Source organism: Diplotaxodon limnothrissa, linkage group LG5, assembly GCF_057381915.1.
Source record: "Diplotaxodon limnothrissa isolate DT_005_m linkage group LG5, D_limnothrissa_male_GT1.1, whole genome shotgun sequence".
NCBI classification, from domain to species: Eukaryota; Metazoa; Chordata; class Actinopteri; order Cichliformes; family Cichlidae; genus Diplotaxodon; species Diplotaxodon limnothrissa.
In genome coordinates this window covers 18879448-18905834 of record NC_140600.1, presented here as the reverse complement: position 1 = coordinate 18905834, position 26387 = coordinate 18879448, and the positions used below count along the sequence as shown (strand labels likewise).

General features: G+C 40.8%; 1 protein-coding gene across 3 annotated transcripts in view; it reads left to right on the top strand.

Annotated features, from left to right (window-relative positions):
* LOC146632105 (RNA-binding motif, single-stranded-interacting protein 2-like) overlaps positions 1 to 25493 on the top strand; it is a 29673-nt gene extending 4180 nt beyond the window's left edge. The window contains exons 2-14 of one of the 3 annotated variants that reach the window (XM_085353216.1): positions 9110 to 9273; positions 14538 to 14596; positions 16273 to 16364; positions 19482 to 19639; positions 19792 to 19871; positions 19997 to 20106; positions 20280 to 20323; positions 20519 to 20612; positions 20921 to 20971; positions 21678 to 21788; positions 21913 to 21993; positions 23148 to 23235; positions 24973 to 25493. In XM_085353216.1, coding sequence (XP_085209342.1) covers positions 9110 to 9273; positions 14538 to 14596; positions 16273 to 16364; positions 19482 to 19639; positions 19792 to 19871; positions 19997 to 20106; positions 20280 to 20323; positions 20519 to 20612; positions 20921 to 20971; positions 21678 to 21788; positions 21913 to 21993; positions 23148 to 23228 — 1125 coding nt within the window. In that variant the 3' untranslated portion in view covers positions 23229 to 23235; positions 24973 to 25493. Of the gene's footprint in view, positions 1 to 9106; positions 9274 to 14537; positions 14597 to 16272; positions 16365 to 19481; positions 19640 to 19791; positions 19872 to 19996; positions 20107 to 20279; positions 20324 to 20518; positions 20613 to 20920; positions 20972 to 21677; positions 21789 to 21912; positions 21994 to 23147; positions 23236 to 24972 lie in introns of all 3 variants that reach the window. The other 2 variants (XM_085353217.1, XM_085353215.1) reach the window with 2 other exon arrangements.
* Positions 25494 to 26387: the final 894 nt, after the last annotated feature.

The window sequence follows — 26387 nt, the reverse complement described above, 5'->3', positions numbered from 1 at the left end:
CATCGTGCTCAGAGTAAACTGGGTCATTTAAGAAGTTTGATTTTGTTTGGTGTTCTCTCCTTAACGTGACTGTGGAGGTTTTAGTCGCACGCGGAAAATAGTTGACCTGCTCAAAATTCCCCAAATGATTGCACTAAATGCACTAAAGCAATAAAACATATGCAGACCAGCATCCGATGGAAGGTTTATGCCACAGCTGCCATTTTTACATTGCTGTAATATTTAATGCACCAATATCTCCAAGTTCTTTGAAATAAAATTATTTTTTTCAATGCTAAAATCTAATTATTGCTGTTATCCATGGATCCATGTACTGTTTTACAAGCAAAGAGCAGAAAAAAATGTAAAGATCATTATTATTGTTATATTAGGATGACGTATTACATTTATTTACTTACATTCCTAAACAGAAGAATTAGTTTTAGTGGTTGAATGTTACACTTCATTAATTTCTGACTGACTCCAGTACGCTAGCTCAAATGTGGCTATAACAACATGACTTCAGTTTATTATTTGCGTAATAAATTAAATAAAATATCTAGTTTTACATTTTTTATTGAAAGATTTCTAAAATATTTAAAAAATCTAAGCCAAACTAAATTGTTAAACTGTATTTGTGTATTATAGTGAATAAAAAGTCCTTTCCATTAAGCGAGCTCTTTGTTTGATGGCTGTTGTACAGTGTAATTGTAAAAAAGTAAATAAAAATAATGCCTTAGAGTTAAAGAATAAATGGAAAGCCTCAACTCTGGGAGAAATAAAGGAAACAGTGATTGGGGTTAGTCGGGATAACAAAGTGACATGTAATCATGCTTTCATATGATAATTAGAACATCTTTAAACAGTAAGTTAATTGGTGCAGCATAGCGAGCTTGTGTTTAGCTTATTGAGTCAAGCACTTTATAGCACCCATATACACTGTTCAGTGTTTATTTGTTGTAAATGAGCAGTATTTGCCCCCCTATACTGCAGGCAAGGTAATTTAGAAAATAAAATTAGAATAATATATGCCTTACACACCTCATTTGTTTTAATTTGCAGCTTAAGGAATGACCTGACTATTTGTTGTATTGTATTGTATTGTATCTTTATTTGTTTCAGACATATAAAACAAAAAACAATATATACACACTACATATATTTTCATTTACAGATACGAATATATATGTAGATATACACACACACACACGTATGTGTTCAGATAAACAAAAAATATATAATGAAATAAAACAAAATCGTCTGACATAATGTAACAATGTTTGGTCTGAAAAGGAGTAGGAAGAAGTATGAACATACTTATTAATTCCTACCCCTGCTCAACATCTTATTGATCCCACATAATTCACCTAATTCCCATCATCACATACTCCACACGATACACGAGGAGAACCTATATAAACTTGGCTACCGTGATTGATATAATTTGGATATAATTTGATATTTTTATACATACAATGGGTGATCATCTTTATCGGTATCATATTCTTCCAAAATCAGTTTTCGAAGTATTTTCATGAACTTACTAATTCCTGAGCATTGCTGTAGATCTATAGTAAAACTATTCCACAGTTTTACCCCATAAATAGTGACACAAAAGGTTTTAACCTTTGACCGTGCTTTAAGAATCCTTAGATTCGATTTCCCCCTCAATTCATAGTCTCCTTCTCTGTCATAGAACATCCTCTGTATATTTCCTGGTAACATATTGTATCTGGCCTTGTACATAATTTTTGCAGTTTTATATTTTATAAGATCCATAAACTTCAGTATTTTTAATTTCAAAAACATGATGTTAGTATGGTCTCTAAATCCTGCTTTATTAATCATCCTGATTGCTTTTTTTTGAATTTTACATATTGGTTGAAGTGCAGTTTTATATGTGTTTCCCCAAATTTCCACACAGTATTCCAAATATGGCAATATAAGTGAACAATAAAGTACCCGGAGTGATTTGGAAGGCAAAAAATATTTAACTTTACTTAGTACGGAGATGCTTCTTGACAGTTTGGCTTGTATATGCTTTATGTGAGGTTTCCAGCAGATTTTGTTATCTATTATCACACCCAGAAATTTTGTATCCGAAACTTGCTCTATTTCAACATTGTTTACTAATAATTTTGCTCCTGCATCTTTTTTACAATTTCCGAATAACATAAATGTAGTTTTTTCCAAATTTAATGATAGCTTATTTCTATCAAACCATGTTTTCAGTTTAATCATTTCTTGTGTGACAATTTCCAAAAGCTGCTGTAAGTTCTCTCCAGCACAAAAAATATTTGTATCATCTGCAAATAGAATAAACTGTAGTATATCTGATGTTCTGCATATATCATTGATATAGAGGATAAACAGCTTTGGTCCCAATACTGACCCCTGCGGAACTCCACAAACAATGTCCATACACTCTGATTGATATTCCCCAATTTTCACAAATTGCTGCCTGTCTCTCAAATAACTCTTTACCCATTCTAACACCACTCCTCTAATGCCGTAGTACTCCAGTTTATCAAGTAATATGTCATGATTAATTGTGTCAAAAGCTTTTTTTAGGTCAATGAATACACTAACTATACATTGTCTTTTATCTATATTGTTGGTGATATTTTCGATCAGTTCCATTAATGCCAATGATGTTGATCTATTTGATCTGAAACCATACTGACTATCCATTATTATTTTGTGTTTATCTATAAATTTGTCAAGTCTATTACTAAAGACTTTTTCCAGTATTTTTGAAAATTGAGAAAGTAGAGAGACAGGCCTATAATTTGTGAATTGGTGTCTGTCACCATTTTTAAACAGTGGTGTTACTTTAGCTGTTTTCATTTGTTTTGGGAATGTACCAGTTTGTAAGGACAAATTGCAAATGTGTGTTAAGGGTTTGGAAATGCCCTCTATCACTCTCTTAACGATTTCCATATCAATGTCGTCAGAGTCTGTAGAGTTTTTTGTTTGTGATTTCCCAACAATATCAATGATTTCCATTTCTTCCACCACCGTTAAGAACATTGAATGAGGATTGCGGTCAATGAGTCTAGTTTCTTTCTCTACAGAATCTGTTATATCAGGAATTGTTTCAGCCAAGTCTGGCCCAACACTTACAAAGAATTTGTTGAAATCATTTACCACATCGCTCATATTAGTAATATTTCTATCATTATTTGTGAAATACGAAGGATAGTCTGCCTCCCCCGAGCCCTTTTTGATGATGGTATTTAATGTTTTCCAGATCCCTTTAATATTATTTTTATTCATAATCAGTAATTTTTCATAGTATTCCTTTTTACATGACCTTAAAATACTCGTTAATTTATTTTTATATTTCTTGTATTTATTTTCAGCTTCTGTACTTCTGTTCATTATAAATTCTCTGTATAAGGCATTTTTCTTCTTACATGCATTTTGCAATCCTTTTGTAATCCATGGGCACTCTGCATATTTTTGTTTTTTACTATATTTCTTTACTGGGCAATGACTATTATATAACAGTTTAAATTTTCCTAAAAAAATCTCATAAGCTTTATCAATATTTTTTTCCTTATACAGCATCTCCCATTCTTGCTTGAGTAAATCACTTTTGAATGCGTTTATTGACTCTTCTGTTCTCACTCGTTTGTATTTTATTGTGTTTTGCTGTTTAACCTTCCTGTAATTGCTGTTATACACTATAAAAACAGGTAGATGATCACTGATGTCATTAATTAGGAGACCACTTATGGTTCTATTTTCTATTTCATTAGTAAATATATTGTCTATTAGGGTTGCCGACTGTGCTGTAATCCTGCTGGGCTTAGTGATCACTGGAAAAAGTCCCAAGCTATACATTGTATTAATAAATTCCTCTGTCGCTCTCTGCTTGTTTGGATTTAGTAGATCTATGTTAAAATCCCCACAAATGAACATGACTTTTTGATTTGTCCTAATGAATGTTTTATCTACCCACTCCTTAAAAATTTCAATATTAGAACCTGGTGTTCTATATATACAGCTTACAATGACATTTTTCTCTCTATTTATAGCATGTAGTATGAAAAAGAGGTGATACAAGCTTTTTTTTTCTCTTTAAGGTGGATTAGCTGTTATCTTAATAAACATGGGTGATCTCAGCAGTGAGCAGAACCACTGTGAAGATTTTGCTAGCCACAACTGTGCACACCTGGACTGAGAGCGTGAAATCACAGTGCAAAGAAATATTTTTGCCACACAGCTGTGTTGGGGTTTTCTTTTCTTTTTTACTAGAAAGAAGGTAGAGCGAACTAAATGTTCATTAGGATTCATTTTGATACCTTACAACTGTGCGCTGTGTCAAACATGATTCATGTCCTCGTTCATGTCATATTTTCCTGTCACTGTGACAGGAACTGAAAACAGCTGATGTCTAGGAGGTAGAAAGCAGGTGGCTGTCTCAAGCTTAATTCACAGTTTCATCGCACACAAACATGGCTCAATTTGTATTTAAATTTTTTGGGTACATGTCTCGCTGCTTCATAAATACGTTCCATGCAATCACATTAAATGAGGGCCTGAAAACTGCGGTTTGCTTGGCTGCCAGTCATCTGTGTAACCGTCTCACTGACACAAAGTTCTACACTGTGTGCCCCGACACAAACACTTTAATGCATATTAACTTTAACATCGTTGCTGCTCAAACACCGACATGCTAATGCTAGAAAATAGCTACACCCAAAGGCTTTAGTTTCCATTGATCAATTGTTTTTTGAAGTCTGAATGAGGGGAAAAAACATATTGGGTGGCTGGTTTTTTAAAATGATACTTATTATTATTTGGGTACTTTTTACAGCCCACACATTTACTTTGTTGTGGAGTCTTGTTGCTTTCATTAATCCTATTTTCAGCAAGCAGTAGGCAGCTGTTTTCAGGCAAATAATCTCTTAAAAACCCACAGTATATGACTTGCCCATCCCTAAATGAAGGATAAAGACAAAGATTAAAGTAAATATTGGCAGGGATTAGGGATGTCACGATACCACGATTTTAGTGGGTACCAATAATCAATTAAATGAATGCGTTTCAACTGGAAACCTTTTTATTTAAACAGGAATGCACGTGTGTTCTGACGCAGATTGAGGAATATGAATCAGGATTATTTATATTGTATTCAAATCAGCCAATCCTTTATATCAGACACTACTGAAAAAGGTATCAGAAACGACTCCACACGGTTGTGCGTAAAAAAACCAGCTGTTTTGCTGCAGCGAGTTTTGTTTTTTTTTCTTTGAACTTTTCTGTACAGCCACCTTTGTCCTCCTGGTCGCATGCCAGGTATATGTTTATCTGTCTCTTTGTTTAATGTGTCAGATGTTTTGGATCAGTCCCTGGCCAGAGTGCCAGTCGCATGAACCGGCCAAGGTGAACAGGTAGAGAGGGAGACAGAGTCCTTGGAGAAAGCACAGCTGTCAGAAATCCAATGCCGAGGCCTGCGCCGATGCCAGACGCTCTCTCTCTGTCTCACATTTTGTTAGATCTCTAGCTGAGCTCTGGCCCAGTGTTTGAGAGTATCCGTTTGCAAGCTCTCCATCCTTTGCCACCTGACCCGGCTTGAAAGCCACGCAGGCATGTGCATTTGGCCTGTGCGTGTGCACATAGGTGTGATCAGCGACAATAAGAGACAGACAATTCCAAGATTAATAGGTGCCTACAAAGAGACAAAAGGAAGGGGAGCGTTGCAGACTGAAAGGAAGGAGGATTCAGGAACGAGTCTGGACGTGAGTTTGGTGTCCCTGTCACCTGGTTGGAATGCAGAGCTCCTCATTTAGAAGGCTGTGTGATAAGATCAGGAGCAGACACACAGCATTTCCTGCCTACTGCCATACTGTCACTCACCACTTTATGAGACGTACAGTCCTGTTCTTATCCTCCGCTAACACGTACAGACTGTTTAACCTTTTTAAAGATACCTGCTTTATGTTTTTATGATTATTAGCACTTTTGTTTTCTGGGACGGAGCGTTCCGTTGGGTGTATAATGAAGTGTTACATTTTTGGTTGTATGGTTTTTATCAACATGGCAAAGAAGAAAAGATGTGGTTACACACATCGGATAACTCTTCCGGAAGGTTTGTTAATGCTTCAGAAGGATCGTAGGTTTTGAATTCCCATGACTCATTGCTCTGGTCGGTCCTAAAGAGAGGCGGATGTAAAGCGGCAGCTCAGCAGTGTAATTCTATACACGCTGGAAGCTGTGTCCTCATTTAGTTAATCTGTGCATTAGCATAGAAGTCGGCTGCCATACACAGGCAGTCATGGCTCTTTCTTGCCAGCAGGACATGGGGAGGTGGGCAACCCCCCCCCCCCCCACAACCAGGAAGTCCATGGACTTGTGTGAGTCAGCTTGAGAGGCTGAGATTTTAAAAAATAAAATAAAAGAAGAGGTGGCGTGAGACTTAAAGGACGGTTGAAGAAGGTGCACTCATGTGACACCTCGTGTCAAATGTCTTCAGGGTGTTGGTGGAGGATATTTCTGATACAATTAAACCGTTAGACATGCGATTCAATTAGGTAAGATGTCTCACTTAAGCCAGTGAGCTGTTCCTGTGCGTGAATCGCCTCTGAGAGTTTAATACAACACATAAAATGCGGGGGTACGTCTTTGATATTGTGAAAGATTAAAGGCAGGGTTAAATGCTTGCAGTATGCTATATTTAAAATAGACACTTCCTTCCAGCGTCAGAGTCTTCATACAGGTTTGCATAAAAATAGAGGAAATGGTTTTATTTATAGAAATGTTCTTGATTTTTATCTTTGGTCCTTAAAATAATCTATTTATATTTCCAGTCTCACAGAGAAGGAGAAATGCAGCGTCAGGACTACAAAATATGATTACTGCAATAACGTGAAAGCTAATTACCAACCGTTGGGGGTGGAGACTTTTTTTTAAACTTTTTTATTTTTCAGTTTAATATTTTTTGCTTCTATAACAATGTACCCGCACACTTTAATGTAGGACCCGAGAGAAAGATTACACGTCACCACTATAACGTGACCGAGCATCAACAGCATAGTTACAGCACCGTGAATTTAAAGCTTTTTGCAATAAAGAGAAATTTCTGAAAGCCTGACAGAGATTTGCTTCTGAGCGTCAGTCGTCTCTGTCCAATTGTTAATATGAACTTTTATGCAGCTCTCTGTGCACATTTTTAGCCTTAACAACGCTTCAGCGGTATGTGTGCGTAGTTAGCCGTGTGACTGCAGACCGGTGATTTAAGGGGTGTTGTTGCAGTGATACGCTCACTGAATGAGACTTGGCTTTTTGGTAAAGAGAGTTTGAATGAGATTATAGGCCTCTGCTGTCCTCTTCTTTCATTCACAAATTAGCTGCCTGCAAAACATATTCATCAAGAATTTCACTGTGATGATATAGGACGACTCCTGTAGGCAGAAGTCTAACACACTTGTGAACATGTTTGAATATCCCTGGAATAAAAGATACAACGAAAATGGACAAAAGGGAGGCTGTGCTTCCATCTCATCTACCTGTCATGAAAAAAGTCTACATTCAAGCTTAAGTTGGTGGTGGAGTAGGGGGTCACAGGTCAGAAAGCCTGTCTTAAAGGGACCTCACGCCCTTATGGATACTGTCTAATTAGCAGAATTGAGCGATGCTGTCGGTGATCCCGGTGCGACCGTGTCGTCCTGCTGGGCCTTTTTTAAACACGACCAGATTGATCGGCGAGCCCTTTTTATTCCTCTGTCGTGAAATAAACCCATTGTCCTCCTGCCCAGCTTCACAGAAGCACCCTGCTAAGCTTATTTAGAAAGCATGCTTGATCTAATTCGTTCCTATACAACAGCAAGTTAAAGAAATTGGACTGTTAAATGAATGCGATTGAAGTCATTTTCTCACTGCAGACAGCCAGTTTCGCCTGTTCTGGTGAAGCTGGTGCGCTCTGTGTTTATTTCCCCAGTCATGTTTGGAAAAAAGCTACCAGATCTATTCCCGAAAGGAGAAGTTTTTTCTTTTCTTTCTTCACTGGCAAAGCGATAATAACATCATATTTATTCCATTAAAATGAAAGCATCTGCACAGTTACACAATTTTTTTGTTTGATATCTCCAAGGAGAGCCACGGTCCCACAGAGAGATTAGATGATGCACTTTTTGTTGCGCAACATCCGTTCCATGGTCCTAGCTGTGAGTCATCCATTAGTTTACAAGCAGAATTCACTGCCACTGCATCCTTGTAGAAAACAAACCAAAATAAGATAATAGCGGAAGTAAATGTCAAATGTTTGGCTCATGAGCATGTTTGTTCATATTTTTTAATAAAGTGATAAACTCCAAGTTTATTAATCTCTTTAAATTCTCCTTGTTTCTGTTTAGATTCGAGTCATTTCTGTAACCACATATCTGTCATCAGACATCAGCCGATGGGGTTCTCAGACTCATAATTATCGTGGATTAAGCTGATCCCTGTTTTTGCATCTAGCCGCTCGGGATCTTGTTAACCCTTTAACCTTAATGACTGTTTGAGAGGGGAAAAGATTACACTGTTAAAGTGAAGACTTCAGCGAGTTTCGGGAGCGAAAATAAATGCAGCGTTGTCAGTGTCTCGTTTTTGACGTATCTGCTTTTTTTCATTTGAGGTAACACGAGGCAGCGAGTCGCACTACAAAGTAGACATTGTTAACATCAAGGCTATTATTTATTTCTGCATCATGAGACTAACTAAATGTTGGTCTGAGATCTTTAGGTCTTTGGTTTTTGCACCACAGGATTGTTTTGTGTGGTTCTAGAAGTTAAAAAAAAAAGGTTACCCAACATTGAGAAAGCATAAGAGGCCCCTTTTCCCTATGTGTGGAGCAGTCGGCCAAGAGGCCCCACATTCCCCTCAGAAAGCGCTATTGGTGAGTGTTGACATGAGGGCTGTGTGATATCACTTTTCGCAGCTCCCACATAATCATCTGTTTCATGCAGGATTACTTTCCATTTCTCCACATCTCTAAACACGCCTTTGAATTTTCACACTTTTAATAAAAACTTCAGCGTACTTGTGTAGTTTCTGCTGGCGTTTGAGAATATCAGCGATGTTTTTTCCTATAAATGTTTGTGCACAGTAAAATAATCGGTATGTTTCTTTCTTGCTGCAGCAGACCTATGTGTCCTCCGGCCACCAGATGGCACCCCCCAGTCCCAACACCAACAGTAGTAGCAACAGCAGTGGCGGTGGAGGGGAACAGCTGAGCAAAACCAATCTGTATATTCGCGGCCTCCATCCGGGGACCACGGACCAAGATCTGGTCAAGCTCTGCCAACCGTAAGTCATTTTTAAACTTTTGGTTATTTTGTACGTAGCACAGCAAGTCGAATTTTTATAAAGTTATAAAATCATCCTCTTTCTCATTTTTTGAGTTACCATCTATCTATCGTCAAGTGGAACATAAAACTATAGGTCGGCTGGGGTTAGCTTTGGAAAACATGAACACTGGATGAAGGAACAATCTAGCTTGCCTTTATTCCATCTATGAAATCCTCGCCTACCAAAAACACTGTATATAAAGGATTAGACGTGACCACAGTGACATCACTGATTGATAAGCTAAGTTCTGTTTCAAGTTTCGAGCCGAGTGTGCTGTTCTAGCTTTTTGTAACCAGTCACGAGTCCTAGATAGATCACGAGTCCTAGATAGATCTGACTGTGAAGCTGAGGCACTAAAACCACCTTCACAATCCTACTGTTGACCAAAAAAAAAGACAAAAGGAACATTGTGCTGTTTTCAGTATAAATGGAAACTACTGACGGAGACCATAAGCCCATCAGGAAAGTGCTATTTGACAGCCACGGGGTGTTAAACAACCAGACTTCTTTTTGCAGCCACCTGCTGGACCTTAGAAAGAAAGCACTTCTTCACTGGCTTCCTTTTCCAGATGTGGAGGCTACCTCCATCTTTTAAATACAGCCTTTGATTTTACACACACAGAGAACTAAAAATGGTTACACAATGGAGACTTTTTGGCAAACAACTTCACATTTTTTCCAGAGTCTAATTTTCACTGTAGCCATCGTAAACTAGATGCACTATGCAAATTCTTGTTTGTTTCTGTATGTAGACAGAAGACCTACTACAATCTGTGATATGCAATAACACTGTTCTACTGTGTGATGATTAGATGACAGTATGACTTGCAATACAACGTCTACACAGTTCAGTTGAGAGTTTTCCTTAGGTTGGTGTGGGGCTTACATTAGGTGTAGATGCTGTGTTTGAACGGGTGCAGTGATAAAGGACTTTTGCTGCTTTGTGTGAGATAAGAAGCTGCAAACACATTAGAGAACATCCTGCAATGTTTCTCTGATTCCTTTAGCTGACATGCTGTGTTTGCATCTAAGTCTTGCAGTGGTAGATGAAGCCCCAGACTTAATCTCATGTATGTAACAGTCCGTCCCATTGGCCACGTGTGTGCGTGCTGACAGTGAATGCGTGGTGCACGCCTTTCAGGTTGAATTTTCTTCATTGCACATGTTCCTCTCATAACAATGAAGAAACCGAGACTTATCTGTCGGTGCTAGTGGACACACATGTGTATTGAATGCTGATTGGGGCCTTTGAGGTGCTGCTACTTCTGGCCTTTAAACAGAATCAGGTTAGCTGCTAAGCTAAGTTTATCCTAACCTAAACCAACATATTCTGACTGTTGGAGTTATGGTGGTGCGCTCATATATACCAAGGTGTAACCTTAGTTTGGGTCTATGAAGCACTTAAAAATGCCTGTCTTATGTTAGTTGTGATAGGGGTGAGTCTTATCACAACTAAAGTCAGTTGAATTAATCTTGATGGGATAGGTGCTGAGATAAAGAAAAGAAACTTACAATATTTCCTCATTTAAACTCAGTGAAGCCAGACTTGTACACCTGGAAACAAACAGCCTAGCCAGTGTAGTTAGCTTTACAGACAAGCATGCAGTTAAACACCCAAACTGGTTTTTGGCTGCTGCAAGTGAGTGCTGTACGTCACAGAAGTGAACTTCAGCCCCACATCCATCAGGGCTCTTTCACAGTAAAAGCATATCCCTGTGAAGAAGCTTACACAACTTCTAATTTAAAAATGCCCGGTAATATTTCCAACATCACAGACCATCCATCTTTAAAACTTTGATTTTAATCATCCTGCCCATACAGAGAAAAGTATCAGAAGTATTAAAATCCACAGGGAGAATTTACTTGGCTTGTGACCACACATACACACACTCATGAATTGTCGTGTGTGTGAGCAATCTAAGAAGATCAGAAATGTGCAGATGTGAAACACAGGAAGTTTGAGTGTTAAAGAGATTTACAGAGAAGCCATTGTGGATTGGCAGAGAAGTGGAAAGAGGACGGAGACTTTAGAGGAGGGTGGGAGGGCTACTGTTGAAGGAGAAACTTAAATGAGCGGGGAAAAAAGTAGCATGGCCTGCTGGGAAAGAATGTCAGATGACCATATATGGGTTAGGGCTGTCTTTTAGGCCCCTTTGGGCTCCATAGTGTGCTTGGTTGGTGTTCTCCTGCAAAGGAGCCGAGGTAAGCGCAGGGTCACACAGTCAGTGCCCGTTGACCTTTTAAACTCATAGCATTGTTGTTGGGGAAGTCATAAATGACAGCTTTTATTTTTATCTTTGGTTCTAATTATAACTCAGTGATCAGTAAGTCTTAAGTGAGTTTTTTAGATTTCTTTAGTTTAAAGGCATCAGATCGAAACCAGAAAAAATAGAGATACCTAACATCAGGTCAACCAGTTTTTTTTAAGCACATTTCTATTGTCCATACAACAAACATAGTAGTTTCATTGTGCCTAATGAACTCACAGCAATGCCACTAAAGACCTTTGGTTTCTAGATAAATGATAGTTAAGTACAATTCAAGATCAAACTCACATTTATTTCACCTTAAAGTTGTTTCAGTCGGACAATATTCATACCTCGAGTACCGACATATAATCCACATTGATAATAAAAAATATTTAGACTTGATTCTCACCTAGACTTCACTTATATCTCTCATCTAAATTTTGCTCTTTGCTTGTAAATGCCAAACATTTTTGCTTTTTCCTAAATAATCAGACGCTTACTGTTCTGACATAATCAGGTGACAGGTGACAAAGTGCTTTCTGTAAAAAGAGTAGTGGATAAACTTAATGAAATTTGTCTCAGAAGGATGTGCGTGCATGTGTGTACGGCATCTTTACTTCCGAGGCTTTATATCAGTGAAAAGACACCGCTATAAAAAGAAACCAGTGGCTTTCAAGTCTGTTTTAGTTAAAGGTGACTGGTTATTTCAAATTTCCAGCTCCTTGTTTCTATTCATGGACCTTGCTAGATTAGCCTGGTGTGATTCAAATTTCAAAGAAATCCTTAGCGCAGTCCCTGAGGTTGTCCGCTGTCTGAAACTTGCAGTTCTGTTAGGTCCGTGTTTGTCAAAATAGGATTATTATGACTTCTGCAGCCATTTTTCTTTTATTTGGCGGTGTGGGACTGTTCTGTGTAATGCAGGGAAAGCAGCAGCACCACCACAAATGCTTCACGTAACATAGCAGGCTTCATTGACAATGCACGTGACATTGATTAAGTCAGCAAGAGCATGAATAACATGAAAAGGAGGAGATTAGGCGGAGGTGGGTTGCAAAGTGTTTTGCAGAAGTTGAGCCATCAGCTGATTTGGGCTGGCCACCCTCCTATTACAGTAGGTCAACTTCCTTTGACTGGCTGCCTCTCATAAACACAAGGGTTGAACTCCAGGTGGGTGGGGTTGCTGCTTTCATGGCAGAAGGGTGCTTTACCTTAACGTGATTATCCATGCAATCAGAATATTTGTTCAGGAATGAAATGTTGAACTGCACAGGAGCCTCAAAGTAACCAAAGCGTCCTGTAGTACAGAGTACGGCATTTGCATTCAGAATAAAGTGATGTAGAGGTAAAACACAGCACAACATAGAAATACTTGAAGTATAATTACATGAAAATGTCACTGGACACGTTCTGCAGTTTCTCGAATGGCTGTAAACAGCACAGCACCAGTTCAGCTTTGTATACTAACAAAAATCCACCATAAAATCAACTGTGTCCATATGTGAAAGCCAGAGGTCCAACTGTAAAACTTCATTTGGGCTTGAATGGGTTACATTATATCAGGGGTGTGTGTACATTCATGCCTAACAACCACTTTGCAGCTGTTAGATGACACTGGGACAGTATAAACATAGCCTGTGTTTATTTGGTAATGGCTGATGAATTATTAATGCCTGCAATAAGGAGCTTTTCTACCACTATAAACTGTGCAGCGGAGCTTCTAGATTATTTTAATTCATCATAATCGAAATGAATATATACGTTTATTTGAATATCAAACTTAACACACAGACATAAGCTAATAAGGTCAATGCAAACATTCAGTCATGCCCCACCGCGGTAACTGGAGTGGAGCCATAAACGTTGCTCCTATATAACTTCTGGTCTTTGCATTTAGGACAAAAGTGGAGGAGTAGCGATGTCTTTAAATTGAATTGCCAGTCATTACCCACGTCTCTGTTGTGACCATCAAACTTGGTCTGAGTCATGTGGTTAAACGTGCACTGAAACAAGGCCGGAGTGTAGGACCCAGCAGTGTGCTACCATGTGAGGGTGGAAAAACAGAGAGAGAGAGCGGGACGTGGTGGGAAGGAAGGAAGGCGAACTGGAGGGGTGAAGCATCAGGTTACAGTGTACATTCCGCCCAGACGCCATGTTGCCCAAACAGAGGAGCACCAGCCTCTCTCACTGGGTAAATTCACCAGACAAGGGCAGGTCTATTATACTGTAGTGCTGATGCACCGTCTTACAACACTGCATTCCATTAGTCTCAGCATGTTGCATAACACTTCTCATTTGCTGCCTTTAAGGTGATTTTCCTACTATCAATATTTATGTGGCTGGATGTATGCAGAAACTGATTTTCATCTTTTACTGACTGACCTTTGTTGTACGTCTCCGTTGACAGCTGTGAACCGAAATGAAAGGTTAAGACATGAACTTGTGTTTCGCACGCTATATTCCTTCTTTTGTTTGTAGATGGGTGGATGAGAATGCATTTTCCTGAAAATTAATATCCCAGTTTGAGAGTCTGATGTTGCAAGTGACAAGACGTTTAAGCTGTATTTAAGTCAAAAATACCCTAAAGCAGAGCTGTATTTAGAAGAGAGGTGTTAGTGTGTTAGTCTGTGTGTGTGTGTCTGGTAAAGACAGGCCGGGAACAAATTGTTTTTGGCCCTGGGGTGCCGTCCCCTGTCTTCGAAAACAAAGTCGGGGAACAGAGTTACTGTATGGCGGCCTGAACAGAGACACGAGGGAGGAGTCAGACGAAGTTTTCAGTGCCTCTTAAGATCATTAAATGCACACAAATGGTTGCACAAAGGATTTTGTATTCGTGTTTACACCTGTAGTCTGGCAGCCAGGGGAAATTTATAAATATTGGCATGCATGTGGTAGGAGCAGATTCCTCTTGTTGCCTCGTTGTAACCTTGTCCACTCATTCATCCTGTATTCTGTGTTCTTGTCTCTTCCCTGAAGGTATGGCAAAATTGTGTCGACCAAGGCCATCTTGGACAAAACTACCAACAAATGTAAAGGTAAACTCTAATAATCTTTTCAAAGACTGGGTTGTCATGTTTTTTTTTATTTTTATTATATATACATATTTTTTTGAATGTCATTTTCAGTCATTCTTTGGCTGTGGCGAAGCATGCCATTTGTCAAAGGGTTAGGAAAACACTGTTTTCCTGTATGGCCCAGAATTAGATGGAACATCCATGTAAATGGTAAATGGCCTGTATTTATATAGCGCTTTACTAGTCCCTAAGGACCCCAAAGCGCTTTGCATATCCATTCACACACTGGTGATGGCAAGCTACATTGTAGCCACAGCCACCCTGGGGCGCACTGACAGAGGCGAGGCTGCCGGACACTGGCGCCACCGGGCCCTCTGACCACCACCAGTAGGCAACGGGTGAAGTGTCTTGCCCAAGGACACAACGACCGAGACTGTCCAAGCCGGGGCTCGAACCGGCAACCTTCCGATTACAAGGCGAACTCCCAACTCTTGAGCCACGATCGCTCATAAGGCCTCAGTCACATAGCTCTAAAGACTCCAGATCAGTTGACATGTGCTTGCTGGAGTTTGCTGACTGCTGACAAGCAAAATCTGTTGCAAAGAGGATGCTCCACCTAAAACCTCACCGGATTGCTTTGGTCAGTAGCAGACTGCCACAGTCACCAATAGTTTGCACAGAAGGCATGTACTTGGCTGCAAACCCTTTGCTCTTGGAGATGTAGCGAAACTTGAAAAAGTACAATGTAAACCACAAATGGAGAATGTTCACCTTACAAATAAAAAACACTGCTACCAACATGTTTCAAAAAGTGCATCTTTTAGTTTGAAGACAAATGTTCTCAATGGAAGGATGGCTATCGAAAAGCTTCCATTCTTAAGGAAGGGAAACATGGAGGAAAGGCTGAGGTATGCCACATTACACAGAACTGGACTGAAAATCAGTGCAAACCAGTTTCATGGAACGATAAATCCAAATTTGAAATGTTTGGTTCAAATTGTCATCATAATGTACAGACAAGGTCAGGAAAGAGGTACAACAGTGAGTTTTTGGAGCCCACTGTAAAACACGGTGGAGGCTCTGTCGTGGTTTGCAGCTGCTTTTAGGCCAGTAGTCTTGGGGACCTTGTCAATATTGATGGAATTGTGAATGCAGGAATGTACAGACATATTATGAACCACCATGCAATACCATCTGAAAAGCAACTGATTGGCAACGGCTTCAGTTTTAACGACAATGATCTCAAACACGCTGTAAAAGCAGTAGAAGCGCGCCTAGATGGAAAACACTCAGTGGAACACTATCAGTCATGGATTGGCCTCCCCAGAGCCCACACCTCAGCGTTATTAAACCACTGTGGGATGATCTTGACAGAGAATGAAGCAAAAGGCAGCCGACATCCAAAGAAGATGTCCTTCAAGAAGCCTGAAGAACTATTACAGAAGACTACTTAAGCTTGCGTATCAGATTCAGCTTGTAAGAATAAACGTGGTCAAACCAAATACTGACTTTCAAGCTTGTTAGAATTGCTTGCACATTTCAATGAATCACTGCACTCATTTCCCATTTTTCCAGCAAAATGTAAAGAAATGTGGCTCAACACTTTTGTAGAGTGCTGTATTCAGCAAGCGCATGGCATCTTTTCATGTACTTCCTGATGCTACAGCATTTTTACCATCAGTTTGTCTGTTTTACAGGCTATGGCTTTGTGGATTTTGACAGTCCAGCAGCAGCACAGAAAGCTGTTACAACTCTGAAATCCACTGGGGTCCAGGCTCAGATGGCTAAGGTAAGAATTAGCCAACTATCTTGTATCCATCTACCACTTGTTGCTTCCAAGTTTACCAGCCACCATTAGATTTAAACATGCCTTGTTTAGCCCATCACCCCGTCTTGTACCCGTATTGATCTTCAGAGAGCCATCAGCTCAAGAGTCATGGCCCCATTGCTGCGCACGTACACACACTATCATGTAAAAGGTTAAAAACTGTTACATGCAGTGGCCTAATTGGCAGCGACTGTGCTGTTGGAAAGGGTTCAAAGTAAACTCTTGTCTATAGGGAGGTGTGTGTGTACTGAGATGTCCCAGTGATGCACAGCCCAGACCTGCAGAAACAGTTTGCTGATCATATTTTTTATTGCTTGTTCCTCCGCTCTGTTCGGTCTCCTCTCAAATCCTCATTTTGCCTCTTTCTTCACTGTCCTCCGCACTACCTCCTGTCTCCTTCCCCCTCACGTACTTCATTTCTGTGCTGTGTATGTTACAAACCTGCTCCTGTTGTAGCACTTGTTCTGAACTCTGTTGTAGCACTTGTTCTGAACTCTTTGTCCAAGTGTCTGAAGTCAAAGCTACTCTTGTCGGCCCATTAAGCTGATCCCTCTGGCTCTGAGGCTCCCCATTGAAGGAACCCGGGGGGGAGGGTGCCACTACACCCGCTGTCAATGGGACAGGCACAATGGACTGGCATTGTCCATCGCCTGGGCCTGGGCCTGGGGCAGACACCAGCACTTAGTACACTCCACGCCGGCGTCCCTACCTCCTCCCTCTATCTTGCACCCAAACAGACCTGCAGCAATGTAACACCAGGGTCTCCCTCAGAGCAGCGCTGGAGAACTGTAACGGATACACACTGCCAGCTGACCTGAAACAGTCCAGTGCAACTAAAACCTGAGTCTAAGTTCACTGAGCTGCTTCTGTAAGAGTGCCATACAATCCTGCGTATCTTTGTACTTGACAAGTGCAACTGGACACCATAACCTGACTCACCCAGACAGCATGTGCTCAGTGAGAGGTGTTGATAACCACTATATAAACCTAAATATACACCGCCGTCTCAGAGTCAGTGGGTATTTCAGGTCAGCAAAAAAAAAAAGAGCTATAGTCAATGGTATTATCAATATCAAGGGCAGGTTCACCTGCCAGCAGCTTCACCATGGCTGCTGCAGTGTTATTCACAAACACAATGAACCACACCTTGAACTAGATGTCCTTAGAGTGTGTGCTAAGTCCCTGAACGGGCCACCCCAGCCTCCAGGCTGCAAGCCCAGAGGAGCTGCGTGTGTAGGGGCAGCGAAACAATGGCAAAGTTAAAAATAGAGCCCCCTCCACCCCACCCCCTCTGTTTGTTTTTTTTCTTTTTTTTCTTTTTTACTTCTCAGCACCTCCCTGTTTGAACTCAGACGTCATCACCCACACGCTGCTCGACACACAAACACCCAAGCGAGCTAACGCGCAGACACACCTTAACAGACACGGCTCGGTGAAGGCCTGGCACAGACAATACACGGTGACACCTCAGCAAATCCCATTCATGCGCCTGAGCTGCGCGCGGCAACATTTTAATACAGCAGGAGGAAAATTGTTAGAATATCAAACCGTCTGCCGCGTGCGCCGGCCGAGCTAAAAGGAAAACAAAAAAAGGGAAAAGGGGTGGAGTTTTTTGTTTGTGTTTGTTTTGTCATATGGCTTTGAATTCCATTACTGTCAGCTGGCCTATGACCCCTGCGGTTTGCTCCTCTGTTGCATAATAGCTGTGTTAGCAGGAATGACGGCAATCACAGAAAATAGGTTATCTCTCCACCAGATGGCTGAGAGTAGGAGATACTCATGTAGGCTATAAAACATTTAAGATAGCTGTTGACATACTTTAATTCCATAAATGTTCTCAGGAATTCTTCATTGTCAGATCGCCACCTCTGTCAAATGTGCCCGAACAGCTTGGCAAGTATCTGAGGTACTGGCTGTCCTCTCCTGGTTGTTGCTTGGATCAGTCCAGTCTAAACAGTTGTAACTCGATTTGCCTCGCTCGCTGACAGCTTCTGACAGCTTCTGACAGCTTCTTCTCCATCCAAATTTAAAAAGCTTTTATTATTTGTGGTGTGCAGAGCTGTTTGATTGCATGCAGCAGGCACTGAAAAGAGGAGATAAAATGGTATAGAGAGCAGCCTGCTAGTCAGAAGACACCCATCTGTCTTCTTTTCTAGTTTCACTCTTTTTCTGTCATTCTCCTTTCTAATTGCCCAAATGACTGCAGAGGCCTGGGTAGGTCCTACCCTGCAAGTTTCCTCCTTCCGTAACAAAATATCAGCCTTTTGAGTTATTAATTTCCTCCCTCTTTCTTCGCTCTCCGTTTTTTTTTCCTTCCCCTGTTTTTTAGCCCAGCCTCTTTTTTTTTTTCATGGTTGCCAGGCTCCTGTTGCTCTGTGAACTCTTTAACTTCATGCCTGGCTTCCTGTCTGCTTCTGCATAGTCACACAAGGTTTCGCTTTCAAGTAGTGCCACCAAATGATCTCTCCTCTTAATTTACTCACAGATCAAGATCTCTTCATTAGTCAAAATTATAAAAAAAAGCACGACTCGCTACCCCTGTGCACAAATTAATGCTTTGCAAATGTCAGAGTGTTTTGTTTTTTTTTTAGCGTGCACGCAAGGTTTTTCAAATCCTCCTCAGCTGTGGCAGTGACACATAGAAAGTGGTGAGAGATTATTCAGGGTTTCCCTTTATTGGAAAAAACATTTCAGCAGGTTCTGTTACTAAATTATGCTTGACACGCAAATGTAATTTAATCAATTTGCCAAGTGCAGTGGCAGGTGTTGATGGAAAGACGGGTCGCACTGCTGCCTACACAAAAATTTGTGCCGTGTGGAAAAAAAGATTTTTGAAAGTGACATCATTTTTCTATTTGCAAGAGTGCCAGGAAAGTGTGCTATAATATATATATTTTTAAATTGAAGCCGGGAGAACTTCACGCTTTAAGCAACTGTAAATACTTGATTAAAGCAGCGGCGTCTGCACCGACACGGTCGCTTTGAGATAAATAATAAAAAGTCGGCGCCGCGTTTCCTCATTCAAAGCTTAAGAAGATGCACGAGCGAATGGATTCTCATTTCTCACTTTCTGTATAGCAACAGGAGCAGGACCCCACCAACCTCTACATCTCCAACCTGCCCGTGTCTATGGATGAGCAAGAGCTGGAGAGCATGCTCAAGTCTTTTGGCCAGGTCATTTCCACCCGCATCCTCCGAGATGCTAATGGGACCAGCCGCGGCGTCGGATTTGCCAGGTCAGACTGTGGCCTCGCATGGTGGCCCATCGTGTCTTGAGCACATTTTCTGTTATCAATTACGTGTAATTTGTGCAGCTCTGGCACGGACCAACCGAATGCAAACAGCGCTTCTCGAGAGGGATTAATTTTAACTCTGTCTGGTTTTTCAGGATGGAATCCACGGAGAAGTGCGAGGCCATAATTCAGCATTTCAATGGCAAATTCATCAAGACTCCACCAGGAATACCCGGTGCGTGGAATGTTTTTTTTGTATTATAGAAACCTGATACTGTTGTAAGTGCTGGAGCTGAGTGTGTTTTCTTCCCCACTGTGATCAGTGAATTCACTCTCTTGTTTGACCTGTTGCTTTCTCAGTGCCCACAGAGCCCTTATTATGTAAGTTTGCAGACGGAGGTCAGAAGAAGAGGCAGAACCAGAGCAAATATCTCCAAAATGGAAGACCTTGGGCTAGAGACGGAGATACGGTAACGTCTTTTTTTTCTCTCCTCTAAAATTCTGGAGAAAAATCACATCAAGTACATACTGGAAAGTTTTGAATTTAATCGTCCACACTCTGTGCTAGCAGACTGTTTTAGTACGTACTGCACCGGTGTTTGCATGACCTCACTGGTTCTGAATCCCTTTTTTGTTTTCCCAGGGAGGAATGACGCTTGCATATGACCCCACAGCCTTACAAAATGGGTGAGTGGTATGCACGGACTGACTAAAAACAGTCCCAGCCCTCCAGGAAAATAAACATAGCAATCAGAGACTGGTAAAAGGCTGCCCTCTGCTGGACATTGCAGGAACTCAGATATGTTGCTAAATTAGCTGGAAATTGTGGACATGTTGCAGTTTCCTTCATGTTTTCTTCTTGTTGCTCTGTGTGTTTGGCAGCTTCTACTCCTCACCTTACAGTCTGGCTCCAAATCGAATGATTGCTCAGACTTCCCTCTCTCCCTACATGCATTCTCCTGTCTCATCATACCAGGTGGGACTTTTCACTCTGTTTATATTCAAATTATTAGTAGTTTTGTTTGTTCATTTTTAGCCCTGCTGGCTTTTAAAATCTGCATGAAAGTGAATCATGTATTTTTCTGTTGCTTTTCTGTACCGAATCCCTCATTAAGGTCACGTTATGTAAGTTAACATGCAGAACGGCTGCTTTCATCCAGGTCCTGTCTCTGTTCTTGTGACCTTTTTGTGCCAGCTTACACATTAAGGGCTCTGAGGGGACTGTGACAGCACCAGATGAAAAATATCGAAAAGTAATTTTGCGATGTACTCCCGCCTCTACAGGTACACAACCCGTCCTGGATGCACCATCAGTCATACCTCATGCAGCCAGCTGTGAGTATCCCTTCTGGTCAATGCTTTCTGGTCTTTTCACTTGGCCCACAGGGCAAAAAAGCATAAACAAAAGTGTAAATGCAAAAAGCGCTTGAAGCAGGATATACAAATCAAAGTGTCACAGCAATGAAAAAGAACATAGTTCTTTCTGTTACATGGAAATCAACAGGAACAAGCGGCCTCAGTGGTCACACAGGAAGCTGTAATATTTATTGGATCCCTGATAGTTGTGATCTTTAAGCGTACGCTTTAAGCATTGACCTGCTTTAGGGAACGCCATTCATGAATTAGTCTCAATACTTTTTTGTGGTTGTAATTACGCTGCATGTTAAACTGGACAGTGTATCTGTAGCTGCCCAACATCAGCTGCATTGCTGCCACTATCTGAACTTGACCAGTGGCAGCTATGATTTGCATTAACCAAATGAAAGGAAAAATATCTTCTGCTGGGTCAGCTTTTATGGAAAAGGGATCAGGGTGCGTGCCGAAGCCATGTGGAAAGCTTAAAGAGGAATGCACACCTGAAAGGGCTTTTGTTTCATCAGTAGATATCTACAGTTTAAAAAAAAAAAAATTAAACGTGTACCAGTGTTATTAATAAAATATGATGAATATTAACCTCTGCATTTTAACAAAATGTAGTTTCTAGGTCATACATGTCACACTCTGGGACTGCATTTAGGTGTGTGTCTCTGTGCGTTCGCAGGGTACAGTTATTACCCCAACAATGGAACATGCCATGTCCATCCAGCCCACATCCATGATGGGACCTCTCACCCAGCAACTAAGCCACCTGTCTCTGGGCAGCACAGGCACAGTCAGTACCAACAGACACACAAACAACTGTCCCCGTCACTAACGACATTTACAAGTGTAATTATTTGCGTGAAATACTAAACACACAGTCACAGATTTCGTTTTCCTCCCTGTCTTCCCTACAGTATATTCCGGCCAATACAACTATGCAGGGGACCTACATCCCCCAGTACACCCCAGTGCCTCCTTCCAGCGTCCCAGTAGAGGTATGAAACGTTTCCTAATGTCTTAATGATGTTTTGTTTTTCCATGAGGTGGCTGGCTCAAAATGAAAACTCCTTTGTGGGACATGCTGTGTAACTAATAATTGAACGTGGCTAAAGAAATGGAGGTGGTTGTTCAAAGGTGCCAGCTGGCTGATTGAATTCACTCGATATCCCGAGAGCCCTTTTAAAGTGATCACGAATTTACCAGCTAAACCTTTAACTGCGGCGTACGTCCCTGTGTCTGTGAAGTCATTTTGTTGATGTTTTTGAGATCAAAATGACTTAGCAGTGCTGTCCTGCCTTCTTTTTAATCTGTGAAACAAATGTGCCTAGTTTAGGTTGCAACTGCTCATTTTCCTTATTCATTCATAAATCTGCCAGATATTTGATTCATTAAAAATTGTCAAATAATGAAATATTGAAAAGCATCTGTCATTTTGTTGCTTTATTAGGTAAACAGCACCACTTAAAAGTGCTTTTAAGAAGCAGCAAAAGTTCTTTCATCGTGTTGATTATCTGTTGAATGACTGATTATTCCAGGTCAGCACATGTGTTTGCTGCTTGAACCAAAGAGAATATTTCCAGCTGGGAGAACCTGTATAAATGGAGTGTCTGCTTCTGTTTCCGCCCAACATTGGGCTGAGTCCATGTGTAACCTTTGATAACCTGAATGCAGCCATATGCGAACCTCAGATTTAAGACTATTACCTAACCGGGCAAGCTTTGGCAATTTCTTTATGTCTTTCTTTATTTACTTTGGCCATCACTGCGCAGTCTGTGTGTTCCAGGGCTGTATTGTGGCAGATCCAGGCAGAGTGCTCTGCAGTAGGGCCTCTGAACCTGTGGGGTGTTTTTAAGCCATTTGCTGAATGGAGCTCAGTGATAGCAGTGGTGGCCTCTTAGGCGACCTTGTGAATGAGAAAATGGATGATTTATGAATGAAGTACAACAGAAAGCACATGAAAGGGGGAGGCTGTGAGTTTAAATCCAATATTTGCTCTTTGTGCATGCACACAAAAGGATAAGATGCATTTAATGTGATTAGGAAGGGAGTTTTAAAATATCGTCTGTCTCCTTTATGCTAACATCTGTGTGGTTGTCATGAATTATTAAGTTGCTAAACCTGACTTTTCTTTTCTTTTCTTTTACCCCAGGAAAACGGTGGCCAGCAGCAGCAGGTTGCAATGGAGACTCCTACAGAACACACAAACTACTCATACCAACACACCAAGTAAAGCTAAGGTAGATAAGGTCGCTCCTTCCTGCAAATTACAAATATGTAGACGTTTGTAAATTGCTTAATTAGCAAAATTGTAATGAGCATGAATGAAAACACAAGTCGTGGTTAAAAGGGACACAGATGATTACAATGGTGAAAATATTACTAAGTTAAAATAACTTTTTTTAAGGAGGTTTCCACAAATCAAAAACTCTAGAAAAATAATAATAATAATGGATTACATTTATATAGCGCTTTTTGAGACTCTCAAAGCGCTGTACAATTCCACTATTCATTCATTCTCACATTCACACACTGGTGGAGGCAAGTTACAGTTGTAGCCACAGCTGCCCTGGGGCGAGGCTGCCATATCGCGCCATCGGCCCCTCTGGCCATCACCAGTAGGCGGTAGGTGAAGTATCTTGCCCAAGGACACAACAACCAAGACAGACAGAGCTAGGGATCGAACCGGCAACTTTCCGGTTGCAAGATGAACTTCCCAGCCCTCTGAACCACGGTCACAATAAAGACATGATGGTCATTGTGGCTTCTGGATGGGGGCATGTTTATGAGTGTTGTTCTTTGTATAGGGACTTTAAAACTGAGAAATTCTCTGTACACTCCACCTACATATGTGGTTAAACGTTTCTCAGTTATTGAGCCTTTGAAGAGCAAAATATCAAATATTTTAAATGTAATTGTTTGTGGCAGTGCTACAAGCTGATCGCCTCTATGCCACATCGCGTTGATGCAGTAAGCCGAGGGGAAGGAGCCTGAACTAAGCACAGAGTGTATAAATGAACATGCTTTTCCGAAGCTGGACATTATTTTATTGTAAATCCTTTTTTTTAGTTGCTCTTATGAAAGATTATAATCTGATATTAGATACTGGATTTCTAACTTTCATGAGCTATAAGCCTGTATGCTGTTTGTCATATCCTTGCCTGGACATGTGCACCACATCCAGGGCTGCTGCTGCCATGTTTAGATCCCACCCTGGAAGTCCCCATTCTTCCCACTTTAAACTATCCGCAGTGGTTACCAGATCTTCTCTGCTGCGTCAAAATTGCAACCCTCATGGTAAAGAGGTTGAAAACACAGGGCATGCGGTGAGTGAAGATTGTGCTGCTGTGACTAAAAAACATTTTCACGCCAGGCCGCAGCACGGCTGAGGCTGTTTGCACCGAGTGGTCGTCTCACTCTGGGGTACTTCATTGGTGCATCAACCGGTGATTGTGAAAAGAAAGAAAAGGAGAAAACAGATGACAGATCATTTTCCCGAGGTGATAAATCACTCCAAGGTTTGAAAACTGCCTCAGCGGGAGCCAACTGTCATCACCATCGGCTTTATCTGACACCAAGTTTATGTTTGCTCTGAGGTAAGTTTGAGGTCAGCGGTTGCTAAGCACAGACTTCCAGTCAGGCATCTAAAGGTCGCTGCAGTGCTGGAAGCGGTCCAGGTATGCACAGTGACGCAACCTTAAACTCAATAGCAGCCAAACCGGAATCAGGTGTGGTTCGTGCTTTCAGTGATCGTAGAGGTAGACGGTCACGCCGTGTGTATCCATCGGCTGAAAAAACTCAAAATAAGGAGTAGGAAGGAATGCTTTGATATTGCATAATATGATTTTAAGAGGAAGACTTTAGCTAATTATGTCTGCTATGGTCTAAAAGCATCTCATGCAATGTTTTCTAAACTATGATCAGTGCAAGTGCGCGAGTGGGTTTAGAGTGTCAACGCTGAGTCGTGTGTTTTGCAGCTCCCGGCAGGGTGGGGCCGAGGCTGCGAAATGAATCCAACCGAACAGGATTCAGCTGGAAGAGATCTGTGCTCCATACCATCACCAAGCAACCCGACTTGAACATGGATGACAAAAGGAACACGTGTATGCCTGTGAGTGTGTTTGTTTGTGTGCGTGCGTGTGTGTGTTTGTCTGTTGTTTGTCTATTTCTGTGTTTTTTGTTTTGTTCTTTTTTGGGGGGGTTTAAAGAAAAAGGACAACACTTAACATCATCAGACTTTTCAGCTCACATCCTCAAGAGCTGATCAACCAAAGGTGGGAATCTTCTTCAAGAGAAGCTTTGATCTATTTTGATAACTGAAAAAAAAAGGAACGTAACAAAAAAAGAAGTTTAAAAAACTCTTTGGAAAAAAAAAATTAAAAGAGGAGGAAAAGACAGAGCATTATTTTTGTGTACGTAATATAGCAAATTCTTATTTTTAACTGAGCATTCTGGATGTTTCAGAGTGATTCAAGGAAGAGTTGAAACACAATGTGTCTTTTTGATTTTTTGTTTTTTTTGTAAAATATGCAAAGGTTTATTTTTATTTCCTGATGTCTGTTGTTGTTTGACATTCTATTTGCAGCAGCGGGACGGGTTGGGGTTCGGGGGTGTGCGGGGAGGGGGGCAATTTGTACAGATTTTAAAAAAAGCAAAAAAAAAACTTACAAACACTTCCGCTGGTCTGGTGTGTCGAGTCGCTCTGACTGTGGGAGGCAAACCGTTTAAAGCTACTTCTTCCTGTAACTGCTGCAGAGATTTCTCATCACGCACAGATGATGACAAACATCGACTGTTTATAGTTTAGTCAAATTAATTCTTCTCTTTCTTGTTTTTTCGTTTAACTTTAAATCATTCTTTCATAAGAGAACAAAAGACAATCAATTATTTATATTTATATTTGAATTATAGTTCTATTTTTTAGAGGTTCTAGATCAGCGAGGCATACGTTTATACAAAAGGAGTTATTTAATACTGTAGTCAATGAAAACATGAAAGAGCTCCCCCCCCCCCTCCCCCCTAGCTGAGCTCCAGTGTTTGGCTCATGAATTTAATTTTTAATTATTTTTTTATGATTGGATCACTCTCAGTCCACATATGCTTACAAAAAAAACCTGCACCTACTGTTAATAGTTAATACTTTACTACATCCTCGTCCATGAGAAGTGGTTTTAAGCGGTTTTGTGGTGGCGAACCATCAGGTATCATTGAATTCATCCTCTGCCTGAAGTGGTGACGTGTGCCCGCATTACAAAGGAGAGATTATGTGAAAACAAAGAGCAAATGCAGTGACTAAATTAAGACGTAGCTTAGTGAAAGCAATGAGGGATATCGAATGGAAGACTAACAAAATCCCTGAGAATAATTAGTTTGAGAGGAAAGGGAGCTGTAA